Source organism: Globicephala melas, chromosome 18 (genome assembly GCF_963455315.2).
Source record: "Globicephala melas chromosome 18, mGloMel1.2, whole genome shotgun sequence".
NCBI lineage: Eukaryota > Metazoa > Chordata > Mammalia > Artiodactyla > Delphinidae > Globicephala > Globicephala melas.
The window spans coordinates 1,365,456-1,389,499 of NC_083331.1; the positions used below are offsets into that span (position 1 = coordinate 1,365,456).

General features: G+C 41.7%; 1 protein-coding gene across 2 annotated transcripts in view; it reads right to left on the minus strand.

Moving 5' to 3' along the window:
- Window positions 1-24,044, minus strand: part of MICU2 (mitochondrial calcium uptake 2) — an 84,716-nt gene that overhangs the window by 38,715 nt on the left and 21,957 nt on the right. For both annotated transcript variants that reach the window (XM_060287820.1, XM_030882700.2), the window contains exon 2: window positions 17,306-17,450. In XM_060287820.1, coding sequence (XP_060143803.1) covers window positions 17,306-17,450 — 145 coding nt within the window. The remainder of the gene's footprint in view (window positions 1-17,305; window positions 17,451-24,044) is intronic.

Here is a 24,044-nt window from a genome sequence, read left to right on the forward strand (position 1 = left end):
TGCGGACCAGCATCGGCCCCGCGGCCTGTGAGGAACCAGGCCACACGGCAGGATGTGAGTGGCGGGTGAGGGTGTGAAGCTTCATCTGCTCCCCCATCGCTCGCATCACCGCCTGAACCATCCCGCCCCGGCCCCGTCCCGGTCCGCGGAAAAACTGTCTTCCACGAAACCGGTCCCTGGTGCCAAAAGGGCTGGGGACCGCTGCTGTAGAGTATATCCTTGTAGCTTATTTTACACAGAGTAGTTTGTATCTCTTAATCCCCTATCCCTATATTGCCCCTCTCCTTCTTCTCTTTCCCCACTGGCTTTCTCTGTATCTGTGAGTCTGTCTCTTTTTTGTTACATTCATTTGTTGTATTGTTTAGATTCCACATATATGTGATAACATAGTGTTTGCCTTTCTCTGTCTGACTTAGCATAATGCCCTCTGGGTCCATCTATATTGCTGCAAATGGCAAAAATTCATTCTCTTTTATGGCTGAGTACTATTCCACTGTATGTATACACCACATCATCTTTATCCATTCATCTATTGATGGACACCTGGGTTGCTTCCGTATCTTGGCAATTGTAAATAGTGCTGCTGTGAACATCTGGATGCATGTATCTTTTCAAATGTTTTCTTTGGATACATACTGAGGAGTGGAATTGCTGGATCATATGGTAGTTCTATTTTTATTTTTTTGAGGAACCTCTATACGGTCTTCCACAGCGTGCATCAATTTACATTCCCACCAACAGTGTAGGAGGGTTCCCTTTTCTCCATATCCTCGCCAACATTTGTTATTTGTGTTCTTTTTGAGGACGGCCACTCTGACTGGTGTGAGGTGATACCTCATTGTAGTTTTGGTTTGCATTTCTCTGGTGATTTGCAATGTTAAGCATCTTTTCATGTGCCTGTTGGCCATCTGTATGTCTTCTCTGGAAAAATGTCTATTCAGGTCTCCTGCCCATCTTTTAATTGTGTCTTTTGTTTTCTTGAGATTGAGTTGAATGAGCTGTTTATGTATTTTGGATATTAACCCCTAATCAGCCACATTATTTGTAAATATTTTCACACACATAAGAAACGCATTCTTATTGTTTTCATAGCTATTTCATATACATTTATGCTGTCATATAAAAATAACAGAATGGGAAAAACTTAACAGCAAAAAAGGCAGATCTAGAGTTGAGGATGCCTTGCTTCACTGTGCTAGTATGAAAGGATGGAAAATACATTGTAGCTTTTCTTGGTAGGGGAAGGGATAAATCTTCAACACTATGATGGAATTTTGGCTCAAGAAGTAGAGTGTTTTAAAAGGTCTCCACCTACTCTGGAGATTCCACCACGTGGTTTTCACTGTTTACAGAGGATTTCTGAAGTTAAAAACCAGGAACAAGCACATCTTGTTACAGGCAAACAGCCATTTTAATACTTTAAGTAAAACTGCAACAATACATATTAAGTGTTGTTACAGGTCAAATAAATCTTTGCCTGTAGCCAAAATAAAGTTATTTGATAACCATAACTACAAAAACATTGCTAATAGTATCTAATTCAACTTCATTTTGCTAGAGATAAGTGGACTTTTGACACATAAAAATTGCACAGTAGAGACATTTACATCATTTCACATCTTGCATAAATACATGGAACAACTTAGCATCAATATTAGAATTGGTATAAGAGCTGATTACACACTTGCTTGAATTCAGTCTCAGCTATGATGGAAATCAAGGCAGAAAATAGCACATTAGCAAAGTGACTGAGCTCCCGAATATCACTAATAAAAGTGATAACTGGAGGAAAAAAAGGAAGGCAAATTTCAGTGGTGCTATTTTCTTTCAACAAAGCATATGGCTTGTTTATTTTGCTGGAATATTTAAATAGTGAGAGCCAGAGATGACCTCTGGTTGGCATTTCTTCTAGAGGAAGACAAATGTGATGCCCTAAAATGCCTAAAACTGGCCTCCTTGCCAACTTTGATAAGTCGCTTCTTGAAATACATTTACATCTTTTTTTTTTTTTTTTTCGGTACGCGGGCCTCTCACTGCTGTGGCCTCTCCCGTTGCGGAGCACAGGCTCCGGACGCGCAGGCTCAGCGGCCATGGTTCACGGGCCCAGCCGCTCCGCGGCACGTGGGATCTTCCCGGACCGGGGCACGAACCCGTGTCCCCTGAATCGGCAGGCGGACTCTCAACCACTGCGCCACCAGGGAAGCCCACATTTACATCATTTTTGAATGGAAAAACGAGAAATGTGACTTTCTTTTTTGCAACCTTAAGCACTGTGAAATAATTAATAACATTATACATAACAAATAATTTAATTACAGCTTGAAAACTGATATAAAGGGGGAAATAGAAAGCTAAGAAACTAAACAATGGGGAGCGGGGAAGGTGAGGAAAAGCTTCTCCAAATGAGAGCTGCTTAAGTTAAGACCTGACAGATTAGCAGGAATTAGCCCAGAAAAGTGGGGCTGAAAGCGTTCCGGGACTAGCAGGTGAATCGGGCCTGAGATGGAAGGGCTGGAACCCTCTGCCAACACAGCAGGCCCTGCGGTGCCCCCCCACCCCCGCCATGAGGTGGAAGAGCGCCATGGTTGTGAAGGGGGTGTTACTATATCACGACCTCTACTTTCTCTTTGAGCGGCGATCAGGTCCTTTGCTGGAGTGTGTAGGACAAAGTGTAAGGCCACGACACAGCGGAGATGCTGGTGTACAGAAATACAACCGATTTTCATACAGAGGTGCTGTGTCCTATGACCTTGACAACTCCCTTACTAGTTTAGTAGTCTTATTATTTGTGGATACTTTGAGATTTTCTACATAATCATGTCTCTGAACAAAGACAACTTCCCTTTCCCTTTTAAATCTGTAGGTCTCATTTCTTTTCCTTGCCTTTTTGCACTGGTCGCTACTTCCGGTAGCATGGTGAATACAAGCCGTGAGACTGGACAGCCTTGCCTACTCCCTGATCTCAGAGGCAAAGCATCTAATCTTTTACTATTAAGAACGATACTAGCAACTGGCTGTAGGCCCACATGGCCTTTTAGGACCTAGCCTTCAAAGTGCCACACTGTCACATCCATGCATCTCTAGGAGTGGAAGTCGCAAAGGTCACGGAGAGGGGATACAGGTCCCACCTCTTGATGGGGGCTGACAAAGTTCTGGAAGAGCATACGGGACCAGAAATACCGTTGCAGCCATTTTTGGAAATACAACCTGCTGCAGCATCTTAACAGATTTATCCCCTCAGAGGGAATATTCTTCTCCCTTTTGTTGTTTGCTTAAGGAAATGTATCCATTTTTCTCACACCCTTTGTGAAGTCATGATTCCTCCAGCTCTCTGATGAAACTACCACATTAGATAGTCTATTACCCCAACTCTACACTAGATTGTGAATTCCATTAATATCTGTTTTATTTACCACTACATCCCCAAGGCCTAACACAGTGCCTCTTACATGAGGTGTAGCCAATAAAATTTTTAATAAAGGTGTGGATTATAACTCATCATTTCATTATATAATAACTGTTGATATATTTACTTATTAAGCTGTTTAATAAATACTTGTGCCAGGCACTGTGCCAGTCCGGGAACACGGTCGAACGAGAGACCGTGACGGGGCCGTTCACCAGCAGAGGGACGGCGGGCGGGGAGGCGCAGGGCACCCACAGCACGTTTACGGTTGCTGACCTGAGATGCCTCTGGTCAGATGAGAGGTCTGGTCTGGAGACACACACGTGAAAAAGTCAGTGTTCAGGCACAGCTAAGTCACTGATGGGGGCAAGGTCCTCGAGGAAGAAGGCAAGGAGGAGAGAGGACGACCTGAAGATGGAAGCTTAAGAAGAACTCGTAAGGGGGCATCAGTTTTGTCCCCAAGACTAGACCGGAGACTCTCTGAGGGTGCGTGTCACATTTACTGTTTACATCCTCCAGGATTTTCATTTTGGTGTGAAATTAAACACCAGACTGATCTGATCTGGGCTGCTCTGTGTGTCAGGTTCCCCATGTCCCCAAACACCATGGAAACCAGCTGTCCTTATGAGGGATTAAAGTTGTTCCTCGTGCCACAGCCTCCACTTGATAAAGACGCCACAGGATGAAGCTGGGACCAGAGCTCAGCGCTTCAGTGTGGACCGAGCTTGGCACCGGGGAATAAACCTTCCAGGCTAATGCTTCTTGATGCCACATTCCAAAACCGTCCAAACTGTTGATAAATGACCTTTGAAATACATACAGTGAACAGTTCTTCCAGTTTCTTATGACAACAATCACAAAAATAAGCCAGAAGTCATATGTATATGAATGTTAGAAAACAGAATCCAAGTTTTAATTTTTTTCTCAGGATGCTGAATGAAAAGTTGAATCATTTTAGAATTAAACGTCTTAATTTTTACTTTTTATTTGTTGTATACAAGCCCGGTAAAGTAGGCTTACATTGGATGTAATTCCAAAGAATCTCATATTTAGAATGATTTTTTTTTTTTTTTGCGGTACGCGGGCCTCTCACTGTTGTGGCCTCTCCCGTTGCGGAGCACAGGCTCCGGAAGCGCAGGCTCAGAGGCCATGGCTCATGGGCCCAGCCGCTCCGTGGCAGGTGGGATCTTCCCGGACCGGGGCACAAACCCATGTCCCCTGCATTGGCAGGCAGACTCTCAACCACTGCGCCACCAGGGAAGCCCCTCACCCCTTCTTTTTAATGATTCCTTTTTATATCATTCAGAGAACAACAATAAGTAAGCTGATTAAAAGCATAAGAATATAAGGGTAGAGGGAAACTGACCCTCCTGAATATCCTTCCAAGGAGGAGAAATCTGTCTTTAAGAAATAAAAGCATGGCCCGTGGGCTTTAAACCTGTTCTTCTCACACAGGAAAATGCATCCTCCCCAGTCAGGGTGAGGGGTCATGAGCTAGGTAGGGGACAGACAAACTATTTGCCACCCTGCAGTCTGACGACTATGGACGTGCTCACCACGCCCCATCTTAGGTACGTGTGTGCATGTGTGTGTTTACAAGAAGACCGGGAGAGGAGAAAGTATTTACGTGTGGAGATGGGTCAGCACTCAGATGCTGCCAGGGCAGTGTGCTCACGGCCCACTCTTACCCACGTACTGATTGGATGGGAAGGAGACTGCTTAGTGAGTCCTTGGAAGCCTAAGCAGCTAATTTTTTTGGCAAATGAATTTATCAGCAATCTGTGCTTTTAAAACTCCTGAGATGGCTCCTACAAATCAGTTCACTCTTCTGTAAGAATTGACCTAGATGAATATGTTTCGGTTTAGACCCACAATGAGTTCTCTGATATTGGAAATGCATATAAAGAGTCATGTTTGGGCTTCCCTGGTGGCGCAGTGGTTGAGAGTCCGCCTGCCGATGCAGGGCACACGGGTTCGTGCCCCGGTCCGGGAAGATCCCACATGCCGTGGAGCGGCTGGGCCCGTGAGCCATGGCCGCTGAGCCTGCGCGTCCGGAGCCTGTGCTCCACAACGGGAGAGGCCACCACAGTGAGAGGCCACGACAGTGAGAGGCCCGCGTACCGCAAAAAAAAAAAAAAAAAAAAAGAGTCATGTTTTTATTATTTTAGCGTCTCCATTTATTTTTTGCAAATAATTTTATTTATTTATTTATTTACTGTATTCATTTTTTTCACACACACACACTGTATTTTATTTTTACAAGAGATAAATAAACTGATACCAAGCATTGTAAATGGATGACCACAACAAAAGCAACAATGACTGCAATTACCAAACACGAAACACACTCACACTGTGTCATAATATTGACATTCAGTCCAGGAATCCTCCATTGTAACAGCTCCTTTACTCTGCAGTGAAAATTGATTTGTATGTTTTTTTGCCTCTGGGTCCTTGTGGGATTTTTTTTTTTTATTCAAACAGAAAGTCACAAAAATTATAATCATCCTCATCAGTTCACTCAGTCCCATGTAATTAATTTTTTTTCATCTTGGTCTTTTGTTAGCACTGTTATGAATTCATCAGTTTTCCATTAGAGTTCTGAAAATGCTTATTCATTCAGTTCAGCAGTATGGTCAGTTACCAGAAACCTGTACTTGTCAGAGTCATTTCCATGAAAATAATTTTAAAATTAATATTTTCAACTGGGAACAAGGATTGGTATTTTTATATGTTTTTATAGCTTTATTGCGATATACTTCATATATCACAAAATCCGTCCATTGAAACTGTATAGTTCAATGGTTTTTAGTATATTCAGAGTGGTACAACCATCACCACCACCTACTTTCAGAACATTTTCATTACCCGCCAGAAGAACGGAAAACCCATTAGCAGTCACTCCTTTTCCCCTACTTGTGGGCAACCACGGATCTACTTTGTCTCTACAGATCTGCCTATGATGGACACTTCATATAAATGGAATCACACTACCTTTTAGCTGCTCCCACTTACTCTCCCCAACTTGTAAATGCTGGGTCATCCCAGAGCTCATTCCTTCCACCCACCTTTCCCATCTAAACTCACTTTTGCAACCTCATGAAGTCTCAGCTCTCATGAATCCACTGAAGAGTCTTCAACCTACATTTCAGTTCCGTTCTCTCTCCTACTTGTACATCTAACTGCTCACTCAACACTTCTTCTTGGACGCCTGACAGAAACTCCTGTGAATGAATGAATACCTACTATGTGCCGGGCACTACTCTGGGTATTTTGTTTATGTCACTGAGCACAAGGGACACACATTCCTGTCACGGAGCAGACGCTCTAGGGGGAGAAACAGACAATAAACAGTAAACTTCAAAAGTAAGGAAATTGTAAATACATATTATAGTAAACATTAGGGTGTGACAAGTGCTATGGAAAATAACTGAACAAGGTAAGAGGGATTGAAAGGGCAGCAGCGTGGAATAAGATGGGGCTGAGATGTGAGCACAGCACTGTGCTTGTAACAAAAGCCTCTGGAAAGAGGGGTAGGCATTTATCTTGTGGCTCTTGGGGAGCTGGACAGTCTCGTCACTGCTGTTTGCGCTGGCGAGTCAGCAGTCGGTCTATCCTGCATTTTCCACCGCAGTGCCTGCAAATGAGGTAAAAGAACCCTGACGCATCCTTCACTGACTTCTGTGCATCCTGCCTTGCTTTGGTCAGCTGGATAAAAATGCAGCTCCGTCTGACTAAACAAATGGAAATAATGTGTCCTTAACAAAAGTTACTAAGGTAGAAAGACACAGTATAAACGCTCTCTCTATGCTGTTACAACAGCATTAGTTCTAAGGTAGAGCTGTACACATTTCATAGTAACAGAACATTACATTTAAGCGTGCAGGCCATTAAGGCAAGAAGGAAAATTATGCTTGACCACAACATTTTCTAATATAAGATAATCTTTCTAATAATATAAAGCCTCATTATGGTACCCTTAAACACATTTTCAGCAAATTTTTAATTCTGAAGATGCTAAAATTAATTCAATAAAATTGCAATGTAGAAGGAATACAATAAACATCATATTCTACTAAAATGAGCTGCATGCTAAAATTACTGTGAGAAAAAGTCATAAGAAATTTGACTTTTAATAACATTTCTCCAAGTAAAATTTAAGTGCTTTCCTCATGACAACGACATATTGTTGCTGTCTTACATAAAGAGCTTTAAATGGAAGAGTTGGTTTTTAAGTTGCTCTGTATGACGGAACCAAAGGGTACCACCCACAGGATAGACACAGGCACAAGTCAGAGCAAGAGGGCTCCGAGCAGTAAGTTAAGAGCTCCTAGAACCGCTAAACGCGTTTACGGAGAGTAAAAGGATCAGTGTGTTGTGCAGAAGAAGGAGGTCCAGCCTGAAGGAAAGGAGTCCTTCGCAATAATCTGGGGAGAAGTGCTGAGGGCCTACCCTGAGCAAAAGACACAGAGGACACAGAGAAGGACAGAGAAGAGAAGTGGAGGAGGAAGAATAAGCTGCTCTTGGTGACGGAGCAGATACAAAACATGAGGCAGCTGGACATGTCCACGAAAACTCCCCACAGCCTGAGTGAGCTGGGGGAGCGCCACCGCAGGGAAAGGGGGCACCGGAAAGGGTGTGATGGGGAGGAAGCGGGCTTCAGTTTCGGATGCGCTGAGCTCCAGATGCCTGTGGGGATAACGCACGAATGTAAGTGCCTGATGCACAGCGAGACCAGAGCTTCTAGGGGCCAGCGGAGAGCTTGAGACACGAAAAACGACCCTGAAGCAACAACGGTGAAGCCGTGAGCAGCAATAACCCCCTGGGGGACTGTGTCTAAGGGAGCAGCGCTGAAGGGAGGGAGCATTTAGGCGCTGGTAGGAAGAGGAAGCACAAAGGAAACTAACGGCAGGAACACATCGCTGAGAACAAAACCACAGGCGCCCAGGGAGAGACGTCCACAGCAGCAAGTGCTGCTAGAGGGTCAGTCAAGAGTCAGGCGAACAGCAGCCGCCCGTCTTGGCCATTTGGGGGCCACCGCTGACGTTCAAGAGAATAGTCAGCAGAGAGGGGAGGCAGGAAGCCAGACTGTGGTGCAGGCCGCGAGAGCAGGGGCCGCCCGCTGGAAAGCGAGTAGCTGGCGGGGCTGACTGTGCTGGGGTCGTCAAGGCAGTAAAGACACAAGAGGGTCTGTAAGCTTCAGACACTGAGACGGTAGAGGCAGAGAGAACGAGGGAAGGAGATGCAGAGAGGGTGGTGGAGGAACGAGTCTCAGCAGGGCAGGGAGCAGCGCTGGCAGAAGGCTAGGCAGCGATGTGTAAATGCCTTGGAGAATCTAGGCCAAGTTGAAGAACATGAATTTAGTGGCTCCAATCTGCATAACCATGGGATTTTCTCCAACAGTTCACAGCAGTCTAGGTTCAACAAGGACAAAGGGGAAAGATACTGGGAAGCAATTATTAAAGAGTGACAAAATGACAAGCCATGTGGCTACAGGGAAGGAAGAAGGTCCAGAAGGAGTTGAGAACTTGGGAAAAATGGGATAACTGAGAGCAGAAGCTTTTATGAAGTCAAGAATAGGTATGCTGGGTATGAGAAAGTGGGTAAAGTGGGATTCTGTAATTTGGGATTTCAAAACTGGGGCAATTCTAAGTAATGGACATGGGAGGTGAATGATAAGAACGAAGGTCACTAAAATTGAGAACTAAGTACTGTAAGGCTAACGACATTCAGTAGAAAACAGCATCAAAGCTTGGAATTCAATAGAAAAGAACTTAAATAAGGGAAGATGGTGTTTTAGCTAGATAACCTAATTCTGAAAGGAGCACGTTTTTATGGTTTTCTGAGTGTGCAGTAAGGGATTAGGGTGACACTGATCTCCCCCAAACCTAACAAATAATGAAGGAGAACAAAGAGCCAGCATCCACCTGAAAGAGGCGTGGGGAGAGGGTTCAAATAAGCCCCATCATAAATAAAGTATATTATTTGTAAGAAGTCCAGGAAGATAAATACCAGGTAAAAATGAGTTTAGGAGCTAATAGATTTCAGACTGCTTTATTTCTTTCTGTTTACACGTGAGGATCACAGGTCATTGGGGTGCCTCCCTTTTTTCTTGTTTTGCTGTTCATCATGATCCGTAGGAATGCAACCAAGATTCTTCGTCTTCTTATCCATGATGAAAAATGAAGAGGAAGGACATCATATGCATAAAGGATGTATTATTCGGCCTTCAAAATTACTCAATTCTTCATTTAGCTAAATGCCTTCTGATAGAGTTTAACTGCATTCCAATGAATAATAAAGTGGAAACATTATAAGAACCTAAATTGGTTGAATCAAGGGTTGCATGAAAACAACAACAATGAAAGAAAGAAAAAGCCATGTAAACTTTGAACTTCATTAGAAGAACCTGGGTCTATGGCTAAAACAAAGTAGAGCGAAGTAAAACTTCGATTCAATTGAAAGAACATAAAATGGGAGAAAATTCTTTTTTTTTTTTTTTGGTGGGGGGCCTGTGCTGCACGGCTTGTGGGATCTCAGTTCCCCAATCAGGGATTGAACCAGGGCCATGGCAGTGAAAGCCCGGAATCCTAACCACTAGGTCACTAGGGAAATCCCAGGAAAATTCTTGAAAGAACATAAAACGGGGCAAATTCTTCGACGACACTGAGCACAAGACTAAATAGCTCCTGTTACATGAGGAAGAAAATACAAATGTTTGTGAGAGAAAGTCAAAGGAGTGAACCACTGAGTCAGGTAAAGAGAAAACAGACATTAACACATACTGTTTACAAGTATATGATATGTTAATATTCTGCTAATCAAGCTTTTACAACCTCCACTTGAAACCCTAAATGAAAAAATTAGAATAAATTACAATACAGGTCACAGCACAGACATTTCTGATAAATAAGAACTGTTTGCCTATTAAGTATTTCTAAAAAATTCTTTCATTATCCTTTGTTTTCTTTCATAATATCATCCTGTTTTGTACCTTTCAGATAAAAATTTTTAGAAAAAGCAATCTATACCTGTCATTTTCATTTCTTTCTAATTCTTTCTTTAACTGTCCACCACTCTCTTGACACCGATCTACCAAAGGTCCTGGTGACCCATGCTGATGACCAAATCCAACAGCCTCTCCCCAATTCCCATCCTACTGGATCTTTCTGGACACCACACTACTGACCAAACACTTCCTGCTCCCGTGACACTGCACTCTCATCCGTGGCCAATGGTCTTATTTAAAAAATCTCTGTAACTGGCTCTTCTTGCTTCACTCACCTTCTAAATGTAGATTTCTTTAAGACTTTTTTTTTTTTTTTGCGGTACATGGGCCTCTCACTGCTGTGGCCTCTCCCGTTGCGGAGCACAGGCTCTGGACGCACAGGCTCAGCGGCCATGGCTCATGGGCCCAGCCGCTCCGCGGCACGTGGGATCTTCCCGGACCAGGGCACGAACCTGTGTCCCCTGCATCGGCAGGCGGACTCTCAACCACTGCGCCACCAGGGAAGCCCCTAAGACATATTTTTAACTTTTTCTTTTTAATGCAAATAACAAATATTTGTTGCTGATGAATTAGAAAATTACAAGACAAAAAGAAAATACAAAAACTGGTAATTCCAAAAGTAAGAGTGAACTACTAGCAATGTGGCGAATATCCTTGCAGACTGTATGTTACTTACACGTATATATAAACAAGGAAAAATGGGATCTCACTCTTCATATGCTTTTAGAAAGTTGCCTAACTGACAGACTTGAAGGGAAAAAAGACAGTTCGACAATAATAGATTTCAATACTCTACTTTCAACAATGGACAGAACCGCCACAGAGAAGATCAGTAAAGAACTAGAGAATGTGAACAACACTATAAACCAGCATGCTGAAACTTACGGAACACAGTTAAAAATAGGAAATGTGAATGTATCCAAACAAGTATGGAGTGTGAATCAGTAACCAAAAACTTCCTAACGGGGCTTCCCTGGTGGCGCAATGGTTGAGAGTCCGCCTGCCGATGCAGGGGACACAGGTTCGCGCCCCGGTCCGGGAAGATCCCACATGCCGCGGAGCGGCTGGGCCCGTGAGCCATGGCCGCTGAGCCTGCGCGTCCGGAGCCTGTGCTCCGCAACGGGAGACACCACGGCAGTGAGAGGCCTGCATACCACAAAAAGAAACAAACAAAAAACAACCTCCCAACAAAGAAAAGCCCAGGGCCAATGGTCTCACTAGTGAATCCTACCAAACATTTAAAGAATTAACACCAATCCTCCTCAAACTCTTCCAAAATCTGAAGAGGAGGTAACATGTGTGAACTCATTCTAAGAGACCAGCACTACTCTGATACCAAAGCTAGACACAAACAAGGAAAGAAAACTACTACAGGCTACCACTATCTTTTATTAATATTGGTGTAAAATTTCTCAAAAAAATACTAGAAAACAGAATCTAACAGTCCATTAAAAGCATTATACACCATGAGCAAATGGGATTTATCACTGGAATGCAAGGTGGTTCAAGATATGAAAATCAATCCATGCAACAGACCACATTAACAGAATGAAAGAAAAACCCCACAAGATCATCTCAATAGATGCAAAAGAAGCATCTGACAGGGCTTCCTTGGTGGCACAGTGGTTGAGAGTCGGCCTGCCAATGCAGGGGACGTGGGTTCGAGCCCTGGTCTGGGACGATCCCACATGCCGCATAGCAACTGGGCCCGTGCGCCACAATTACTGAGCCTGCGCGTCTGGAGCCTGTGCTCCGCAACAAGAGAGGCCGCGATAGCGAGAGGCCCGCGCACCGCGATGAAGAGTGGCCCCCGCCTGCCGCAACTAGAGAAAGCCCTCACACAGAAACGAAGACCCAACACAGCCATAAATAATAAAATAAATAAATAAAAATGTTAAGTGGAAAAACAGTATAAAAATTGGTCTAAAAAAAAAAAGAGAAGCATCTGACAAAATCTAACACCCTTTCATGGTAAAAACACCCAATAAACTAGGAATAGAAGAGATCTTCCTTAACATTATAAAGGGCACACATATGTAATATGAGAGCTAACATCATACTCAATGATGAAGACTGAAAGCTTTAACAGAAACATTAGGAACAAGAAAAGGATGCTGCTTTTGCCACTTCTATTTAACACGTGACTAGAACTTCTAGCCAGAGTAATTAGGCAGGAAAAAGAAATAAAAAGCTTCCAAATAGGAAAGGAACAAGTCCAGTTAAATCTGCTCATAGAAAACATGATCTCATTATGCAGGAAATCTTAAGAAATTCACAAAAAACTGTTAGAGCTAATGAGTGAATTTATCAAAGTTATAGCATACAAAATCAACACACATAAATCAGTTGTATTTCTATATACTAGCAATGAGTAATCCCATAATGAAATTAAGAAAACAATTCCATTTGCAATAGCATCACAAAGAATTAAATATTGGGGAATAAATTTAACCAAAGAGGTGTAAAACTTGCACAGTAAAAGCTATAAAACTTGATGGAAGAATTAAAGATTTAGATACATGGAAAGACATCTTGTGTTAATGGAGTGGAAGACCTAATATTGTTAGGATGACAGTACTACAAAAAGCAATCTTTCTATTCATTGCAATCCCTATCACAATTCCAATGGTGCTTTTTTTTTTTTTTAACAGTACGTGGGCCTCTCACTGTTGTGGCCTCTCCCGTTGTGGAGCACAGGCTCCAGACGCGCAGGCTCAGCGGCCATGGCTCACGGGCCCAGCCGCTCTGTGGCATGTGGGATCTTCCCAGACCGGGGCACGAACCCGTGTCCCCTGCATCGGCAGGCAGACTCTCAACCACTGCACCACCAGGGAAGCCCCAATGGTGCTTTTTGAAGAAACAGAAAAGGCCATCCTAAAATTCATATGGAATTTCAAGAGACCTTGAATAGCTAAAAGAATCTTGAAAAAGAACAAAGTTGGAAGTTTCAGACTTCCTGATTTCAAACCCTAATACAAAGCTACAGTAATCAGGCCTGTGTGGTACTAGCAAAGGATACACATACAGAACAACAAAACAGAATTGAGAGTTTGGAAATAAACCTATACTTTATTTTGGATATTGACAAGGAAGCCAGGAAAATTCAATGGGGGAAACAACACTCTTTTCAACAAATGAATAATCAGATCATTAGATAACAGATAAAAATAATTAGATAATAAATAATAAACAGAGAGCCACATGCAAAAGAATGAAGTTGCACCCTTTTACTTTACACCACTTACAAAAATTAACTTAAAATGGATCAAAGACCTAACCTCAATAGTTAAAACTATAAAACAGGGGCAAATCTTTATGACTTTGTATTTGGCAATATTTTCTCAACTATGACACTAAAAATATAGTCAACAAAAGTAAAACAAATACATATGACTTCATCAAAATTAAAAACTTTTGTGTATCAAAGGACACTATGAAGAGAGTGAAATGATAATCCACAGAATCAGAGAAAAACGGAATTTGCCCATTTCATCTAAGTTATTTGCATACAGTTGTTCATTGTATTCCTTTACGATCCTTTATGATCTAAGTTATTTGCACACAATTGTGTTCCTTTATGATCTTTTAGGATCCTTATGATTCCTTTATGATCCTTTATGTATTCCTTTATGATCCTTTTGACTTCTGTTAAGGTTGTTAGTAATGCTCCCTCTTTCACCGTTTTCTAATAGTTTTGAGTTTTCTCTTTTTTTTCCCTTGGTCAATTTAGCTAAAGTTTTTTCAACTTTTGACACCTCTTTTCAAAGAAACAGCTTTTAGTTTCATTGATTTTCCTCTACTTTTTCTAGCCTCTATTTTCTTTATCTATCATCTTTGTTATTTCCTTTCTTTTGCTTGCTTTAGGTTTAGTTTGCTCTTCTTTCTCCAGTGCCTTAAGATGACAGGTTAGGTTACTGCTTTGAGACCTTTTTCTTTATTAATACAGGTATTTACTGTTGTAAACTGTCCTCTAAGCACTCTTTTAGCTGCATTCTATAACTTTTGATGTATTATGTCTTCATTTTCATTCATCTCAAAGTATTTTCTTTTTCTTTCTTTTTTAAGAAATTCAAGTATAGTTGATTTACAATTTTGTGTTAGTTTCAGGTGCACAGCAAAGTGATTCAGTTATACATATATACATCTGTTCTTTTTCAGATTCTTTTCCCTTATAGGTTAATACAAAATATTGAGTATAGTTCCCTGTGCTGTACAGTAGATCCCTGTTGGTTATTTATTTTATATATAGTAGTGTGTATATGTTAATCTAAAACTCCTAATTTATCCCTCCCCTCCATTTTCCCCTCTGGTAAAGTTTGTTTTCTATGTCTGTGGGTCTATTTCTGTTTTGTACGTAAGTTCATTTGTATTTTTTTTTTTTTGGTTCCATCTATAAGTGGTATCATATGATACTTGTCTTTGCCTGGCTTACTTCACTTAGTATGATAATCTCTAGGTCCATCCATGTTGCTGCAAATGGCATTATTTCCTTCTTTTTTATGGCTAAGGCTCCACTGTATATATAGACCACATCTTTATTCATTCATCTGTGGATGGACACTTGGGTTGCTGCCATGTCTCGGCTATTGTATACAGTGCTGCTATGAACATTGGAGTGCATGTATCTTTTCGAATTAGAGTTTTCTCCAGATGTATGCCCAGAATTGCTGGAATTGCTGGATCATACGGTAACTCTATTTTCAGTTTTCTGAGGAACCTCCCTACTGTTCTCCACAGTGGCTGCACCAATTTACATTCCCACCAACAGTGCCAAAGGGTTCCCTTTTCTCCACACCCTCTCCAGCATTTACTGTTTGTAGATTTTTTTTTTTTTTTTGTGGTACATGGGCCTCTCACTGTTGTGGCCTCTCCCGTTGCGGAACACAGGCTCCAGACGCGCAGGCTCAGCCGCCATGGCTCATGGGCCTAGCCGCTCTGCGGCATGTGGGATCTTCCCGGACTGGGGCACGAACCCATGTCCCCTGCATTGGCAGGCGGACTCTCAACCACTGCGCCACCAGGGAAGCCCTGTTTGTAGATTTTTTGATGATGGCCATTCTGACTGGTGTGAGGTGATACCTCATTGTAGTTTTGATTTGCATTTCTCTCATGATTAGTGATGTTGAGCATCTTTTCATGTGTTTGCTGGCAATCTGTATATCTTCTTTGGAGAAATGTCTATTTAGATCTTCTGCCGATTTTTTGATTGGGTTGTTTGTTTTTTTGATATTGAGCTGCTTGTATATTTTGGAGATTAATTCCTTGTCAGTCATATTGTTTGCAAATATTTTCTCTCATTCTGTAGGTTGTCTTTTTGTTTTGTTTATGGTTTCCTTTGCTGTGCAGAAGCTATTAAGTTTAATTATGTCCCATTTGTTTATTTTTATTTCCATTACTCTAGGAGACAAATCCAAAAAGATATTGCTGTGATTTATGTCAAAGAGTGTTCTGCCTACATTTTCCTCTAGGAATTTCATAGTATCAATCCCACATTTAGGCCTTTTGAGTTTATTTTTGTATTCATCCTGCTTGGTATCCATTTTGAGTTTATTTTTGTATTAATCCTGCTTGGTATTCTGTGAGTTTCTTGAATCTGTGGTTTGGTGTTTGTTAATAATTTTGGAAAATTCTCAGCTGTTAATACTACAAATATTTCTTCTGTTCTTTCTTCTCTTTCTGGTATTGCCATTATGGGCATGTTACACTTTTTGAATTATACCACAGTTTCTGAATATTGTTTTTTCCAGTTTTTTTTCTTTTCAGTTTGGGAAGTTTTGACTGACATACCTTCAAGATCACCAATTATTTTCTGGGCCCAGAGGATTATTCTGATGAGACCATCAAAGGCATTCTTCATCTCTGTTACAGAGGTTTTTATTTCTAACATTTCCTTTTGACTCTAAGAGTTCCCCTATCTCGGTTTACATTACCCATCTGTTATTATATGTTGTGAACTCTTCCTTTTAGAGTCCTCAGTATATTATGGTTATTCAGAATTCCTGGTCTGACAATTCCAAAATATCTGCTATATTTGAATCAGGTTCTGATGTTTGCTTTTGCCTCTTCAGATGACGCTTTTTGCCGTTTAGCATACCACTTGATTTTACTGTTGAGAGCCAGATATGATGTGCTGGGTAAACATTACTGCAGTAAATAGGCCTTTGGTGTGAGGTTCTATGTTTACTTGGCTACCATTAGGCTACCATTCTTATTAGTCATCCATTTTATCCACATCAGTGTATACATGTCAATCCCAATCACCCAGTTCATCCCACCACCACCCCACCCCTTGTGTGACCCTCCTAATTGCTCTAACCTAGTTTCTTTTTTTTGCCCAATTTAAAACATCAACACCACCAAAACGTAACATCTTGGATGAATTAGTTACCCTATTAAGAACTTATTTAGTGACATTTAAAAACTTACCTATTTTTTCCCTCTCTTTAGGATACTTTTTTTTTTTTTTTTTGTGGTACGCGGGCCTCTCACTGCTGTGGCCTCTCCCGTTGCGGAGCACAGGCTGCGGACGCGCAGGCTCAGCGTCCATGGCTCGTGGGCCCAGCTGCTCTGCGGCATGTGGGATCTTCCCGGACCGGGGCACGAACCCGTGTGCCCTGCATCGGCAGGCGGACTCTCAACCACTGCGCCACCAGGGAAGCCCTTTTCCTCTTTTTAGAAAAACCCACATACAAAGCAACTATTTCTTAGATAAATAAATAAATAAAAGTTTAGTCTCACAAGGGTTGAAAGTCTAAATAATTAAGTAAACGCATGGTACAAAGAATGATGATAATTAAGATGAAGAAAAGCTGTTACCAATTCTATAAAACAGAGGTTTTTCAGCCCTAATATTTGATTTTTTTAACTTAAAAAACAAAAACACAACTTACGTTCGATTTGGTCAAACATTACTGAGAAGAGGAAGTCCCGTGGTGTCATGTAATACTCTCCCCCGTGTTCCATTGAGGAAAACTGCATGAAGCGCTGTTTACGAGGAGACGGTTTCCCTTTCATCTCTCCAGAGTCCACACTTTCCTAAAAGAAAAAGAAATTGCAATTTCAGATTTTTTTCAGTATCAGTCCCCAACTTAGCTACTTCTACAATAATCTTTAAAGAGTAATTTTAGTGTTTAGGTATAACAACCTCCAAACTTTGAAGTCATTTACTGAACAGATATTTACTGAGTGCACAGGCACTGAAAACAGAGCAGTGATGAGGCTAACCTGAGGAACCTGCATTCCCAAACAGGAGAATGACAATTAACGAATAAATGTATAAAATAATATAAGACACTAAGAAGTGCCATGAAGAGATATAAAGCAGGATAAGAAAGTGATTAGTAACATTTCGGGGCTTCCCTGGTGGTGCAGTGGTTGAGAATCCGTCTGCCAATGCAGGGGACACGGGTTCGAGTCCTGGTCCGGGAAGATCCCACATGCCGCGGAGCAACTAAGCCCGTGCGCCACAACTACTGAACCTGCGCTCTAGAGCCCTCGAGCCACAACTACGGAGCCCGTGTGCCGCAACTACTGAAGCCCGCACGCCTAGAGCCCGTGTTCCACAACAAGAGAAGCCACTGCAATGAGAAGCCCGTGCACTGCAACGAAGAGTAGCCTCCACTCGCCGCAACTAGAGAAAGCCCGCGCACAGCAACGAAGACCCAACGGAGGCAAAAATAAATAAATAAAATAAATAAATTTTTTTAAAAAGTAATATTTCATTGGGATGGACAAGGAGAGCCTTTCCGAACAGGTGACATTCAACGAGACTAAATGAGGCAGGCCTTGTGGGCTTGGGCTCTGGAGGGAGAGCATTCCAAGGAAGAGGTAAAGAAAGAAGACAGACCATGGGACAGGAACAAGCGTGGTGTGCTCAAGGGTGGTATGGCGGAAGAGAAGCTCAGGGAGACAGGACGGCAGCAGATCATGTAAAGATGAAGTACATCCATTCTGATCAGTGGCCCTGATTTTAGGAATATATTGACATCATGGGTGCACAGTGCTAAGAGAAGAAGAATGGCTAAGATATTGTTACTGTCAGAGTCTGTACCTTAGACAATGGGACCTGGGCCTTGACCCAAATGCTGATAGAGACGATACTGAAATATTTATTGCTAACCTTTCACGGAGCACTTACTATGTGCTAGGCACTGTACTAGTTAAGTACCCTCCGTGGACTATTTAGTTAATCCTCACAGTAACTGAACAGTAGATACTACAGTAGATATGAAAACTGTAAAGTAAATGCAGAGCCAGGATAAAAAACCAGGTGTGTCTGACTCAAAAGTGTTTCAATCTCTTAACTACCACAACTACCCTCCTACCCATGGCTAGGCACTGTGCCCTAGGCAGCCTGGAAGAAGACGACATACCAGTCAGCACACGTGCCAAGGTCAAAATAGGAACCTTGACTCAGAACATGTCATCTGTGAAATCCAAGAGCACACTGGCACTCGGGACCGCTTTCCTGAAGGTAACAAGCTAAATCAGACCACGACATCCTTCCTGGACACATCGCTTCCTTTCCATGCTGACACACAAGTCATGTTCAGTAAGTGCTGAGTGGAGTGAAATGGGGAAAAACGGCAATTCCGGTTGCTTAAAGCTCCAAATTCAAAGCCGTCAACAGCTCCCTTTAGCTGATCTCAGTCCTCTAACCAGTATTAATTCTCTCTCCCCAGTTTGACAACTGGCTTCCTTGAGTGCCTACCAGAATACTGGCCGTATACAGAACACTCAATAATACTGCACTGAGAGTGCCCTGTCTTCTCCAGATCTTGCCTCTTCATGTCTTTCCTTTTCTTTCCCCTTAAATTACTACTATAAAAATAACTCAAGGGGCATGTCTTAATTATATGAGTCCATACTCTTATCTCAGTCATCAGAAAATTGAATTTTATTAATATTTTCTGAACATTTTATACATGAAGTAGATAAATTATCATTTGATATATTATCAAATGGATAGTATTTGTAGGAAAACAGTGGTAAACAAGACAAACAGTAATTCCTACTAGAATGTACTAAGTGCCTTGGCAGTGAATTTACAGAAAGTATACAGATGGGATAGGGAAGGGAGAGGGGTAAGAGTCTTCTCAGTAAATGTCACAGCACTGGCAAAGTCCTAGATACAAGAGTAATACAGTGTATTGAAGAGCTGAAGAAGTTAAACACGGATATATACATTATTAGCTTAAAGAATATTTGTGTTTATTATACTAATGTTAATATATAGTCTATTAGATTTTAAAAGGTAAATAATCTATATAGAAATAGGTATATGAATTTCCAAATCTTTAAATAAATGTTGGTTCTTAAAAAAAATTATTTATTTATTGGCCATGCCACACGGCATCTGGGATCTTAGTTCCCCCACCAGGGATTGAACCCGTGCCCTCTGCAGTGGAAGTGCGGAGTCTTAACCACTGGACCGCCAGGGAAGTCCCAATGCTGGCTCTTTTATATTATCTTGTATCTAAGTTGTTCATGACTAGTTAAAAAAATATCTTTTACCAACCACTTAATCCCTTTTATGCAAACAAACATATTCTTCTTTCTAAACTTCAACCAACTAAAAGGGGCCAATTACTCATTTATCCTCCTCAAGTGCTCTCATAACAGGATGGATCGTTATTCTGTCTCTTTTGGTTTTCATGCTGTCCTCTATCTTGTGGCAATCTTCCTCTTTCCTGGTCCTAATCTATACTGAAAATGACCAACAAGTAAAAACACAAACCTCCCACTCTCTTGCAGCAAGACATGAAAACTATTCCTCCATCTCATGGTTACCATGTTCTATACACTTGTATGCGTCTATAACTTGCATAAGCGTAACATTTCTGAAGATTCTTGAGAAGAGTCAATTATTCTGGGAAGTGTCATTTTATTTTTATTTTAAAAATATTTTTAAACCCTTTACTGAATTTGTTACAATATTGCTTCTGTTTTATGTTTTGGTTATTTGGCTGCAAGGCATGTGGGATCTTAGCTCCCCAACCAGGGACTGAACCCACACCCCCTGAAATGGAAGGTGAAGTCCCAACCACTGGACCACCAGGGAGGCCCCCTGGGCAGTGCCATTTCAGATAATGGTTGATTGGGTTGCCATCCCTTCCGATTTTGGTTAAATATCCTCCCCAATGAACAAGAAAAGGTAGAAACTAAAGCTCCCTTCCCTGGGTTGATTTCTGAACTTGAAACTGCCATATGAATTGTAGCCCATGAATTTAGAAGGTCACTTACAAGCAAATGACCTCCACATTTGCCCACCACCATGATCCTCTACCAGTAGGCGATGTGGCATAAAACTATCTAACGACCCCCTACTAACATCCTTACAACTCAACCTGGTGTCATACCTTTAATTTCTGCTACTTCATAGTATAAATAAACCTATTCTACTACCCCCAAATCCTGCAACTCCCTTTGCCAGCACTAGCAATGTCTCTCCTTTTTCTATTCTTTTCCACCACCTCTCACACTGCTTACTGAGGACACAGCTATCAGTTGGAGGCCATCACCTGTGTAGATACTAATCCCACCATTTCCCTTATGCAATATATAGTGGAAGCCTCCAAGTCACCACCTCTTACTACTAGAGTCTTTCCCTTCATCGTAACTTCTACCCGCCGACCTCCCAAGTAAATACGTAATCAAGCATCTGCTAGTGTGAGGGCACTCCAGGAAGAGACAGGACACATACTAATCAAAGGGGCAACAGGACAGTAATAAACACTAACAATAGAGCTAATGTGAATTAAACACATGCAAGGTAGGGTGCTAAAATCTTTACATACATGGTCCCACTCAACCTTCACAATGACCCCAATAGGAGACTTCATTTTATCAGCCTCATTTTACAAAAGAAGAAACCAAAGCTTGTCAAGGTTAACCAGCTTGCCTGGGTTAACATGGCAAGTCAGCGGATAGCATAGAGGCAATATGACAACCTCAGCTCAACCACTATCCTATGCCCGCTCCTCTAAGGATTACATAAACTAGGAAAATAGAGAAATCAGTGTGGGTAATGACAGTTGAGAAAGTTTTCATAAAAAGAGTGGGATTTAAGTTAGGCTCTAGAGAATAACAAAGAATAGAACTAGAATTAGCCATCCTTAAGACCTGGGCTAAGAGTTGTCCATTTCCTAAATGACATGTATTGTTTCCCTTGTTCAATAAAATTTAAAATAAGTAGGATGTTATGAACACAATTCTTCGCTACAGCAAAATTTACGCAGAGGAAAGAAGAGTATTGTTCTGAAATTTCCAGAGCCTTTCTAATTCCAAGTTGACGAACCAACAAATCAATTTTCTTTAAGTCCCCTTTGTCATACAGCAGTTGAATTTTAAAGGACCACAAATTGATGTGTATTATATATTTATGCTTACTTCGCAGAATTTGGAAGATCAATTGGCATTTTGAATCTTTTATCTATAAAGTTTATTCTTGCCATACTTCACATGTATGACCACTATGATCAAAGCTCCGATGGATGGATTTAACATCAAGAATTAACAATGTCTGTCTGCCCCCAACCCTTCCATCCTCTCCCCTGGTGCTCTCCTGCTCACGTGAGCATGCTCTCTCTGCCCACATCCTCCTGTCTCTCCCCTCCTTCCCGCGCACGTTTCAGGTGGCTTTTTTCTGTTGCTGCTGCTTGCGTATTCCTTGAACTGACCATATGGTTTTGGGCACTCATTCTTCTCTCTCGTTTCCCCTGTCTCTCTCTCACAGATATGTGTACATGTGGCGTATCTGTGGTCAGTTGTGCTTGGTAAACTGAGTTTGAGTTTGGTTAAGTGCAGGTAGAGGATCAGTGTGGATGCGGAGGATGGGGAGGAATAACCAATTCTATCTGAGACAACACAAGGGCAGATGCCCAGCTTAGTGCCGTTAGTACTGCTCCATACCAGGCGGTGAAAAAGTCCACAAATTCATCTTCAAACATTTAAGAACCTGTTATGTGTCACTGTTCTGCAGATATACAGATGGACACTGTGAGGTCTCGGCCTTTAAGGAGCTCACAAAAGGGAATGCTGGAGAGCAAACAAACAATTCAGAGCACTGGCTCCAAGGTCAAACTACCCTGGATGCAAATTCCAGTTCTGTCACTCACTAGGTATGTGACCTAGGACCAATTATCAGCTGACTCACGAACAGTGAGGAAACAGGAATCAAGCTGCCTGGACTTAAATCCCAGCTCTGTCACTTGGCCAAGTTCGAACTGTGACTTCTCCCTAACTAATCTGTAAAATGAAGAAGACAGTAGTATCTACTTAAAGGGTCTTTTATAAACCGTGTGGTTCAATGAAATAATACACATACTACGTGCTCCGGAAGGTCAGCCATTACTATCATGATCGTCGTAATTCAAACAAATGCTCTAACAGAAATATGTAAAAAATTGTAGGAGAAGGCAGAGAGAGGACCAATTAACTGCCTTGTTAATTGGAAGACTTAACAAAGGCATCCCAGGCCAGGAGAAATGGGACCTGGGCTGCAAACGGTGAGGAGTCGCCAAGACCGGGAGCAACAGTAGAGCAAAGCGTGCTACAGCCAGTCTTGAGGTCTGGGCAGCAGGTCCAGGGGGCAGAGAGTCTCTGGGGGACGCGACCAAAATGGACAGAAGGGGAGAAGGGCAGACACAGTGCACCAGGAAGACCATCTTGGATGTGGGCATTTTCTTTTAATTCACACAAGAGCCAGCGTAGACGGAAGACACTGGAAGGTACACGGCTGATGCTGCAGGATATCTCATACCATGATTCAGCACTTAGTCTACACATCCATCCAATACGCTTGACTTTTCAGTCTCAAAACCCCAGCATATTAGAAACATTACATTACAAATGCTAGAGTCAAGTATACTAGTGGCAGAAGGGAGATCTTACAGCCTGAAAGTGAGACAGGAGAGAAAAATTAAAGAAGCCAGACCTGGCCACAATAGTCTGGATCAATCTATGTCATGACGACCAACAAACAGCCACTAGGTCTATTTATGTGATGATGGTCTTCAGTCACTTAGAAATTGCTAATTATGTAGGGAACATTTTGTTAAAAATGTGTAATGTAGCTTAACTGTTTTTAATGTAAATCTTGCATTAAAAAAAGATGTTTTATTACTTACGAGGGTAATTTTAGTTGTCTGGAAGATTCACTTACAGGGCATAACTCATACCCCACTGACGCTGTATAAACTCAGCATTACTCTCTAATCTACTATATATATCCAAAGCACTTTGTAGAATGTATGTTACATAAAAATACCAGGGCCACGCTTATATAAACTGAAAATGATTAGAACTGTGAGTAAAAGCACAGTGTCTTTCAGAAAAATACAAGTAGACATAGTTCGGGCTCGTCATAAACACTATTACATGTCATATAAAATTAGACCACAGGATACAAATCTTTTCATCTTCCAACACTGTTAACAGTCACTTTTAAAAAAACTTACTACTAGTGTATTCTTAGTCATGATGAGCTCTCACTTACAGGAAAAGCATCTATACAAATAGCCATTCAATATGCTGACACCTAGGTTTCAGGATGTCAGGAGAAATCTGAATGTCATCTCCTAGGGCTAAATCAATTCCTTTCAAACATAAAAGGTATCATAAGGCAAACCA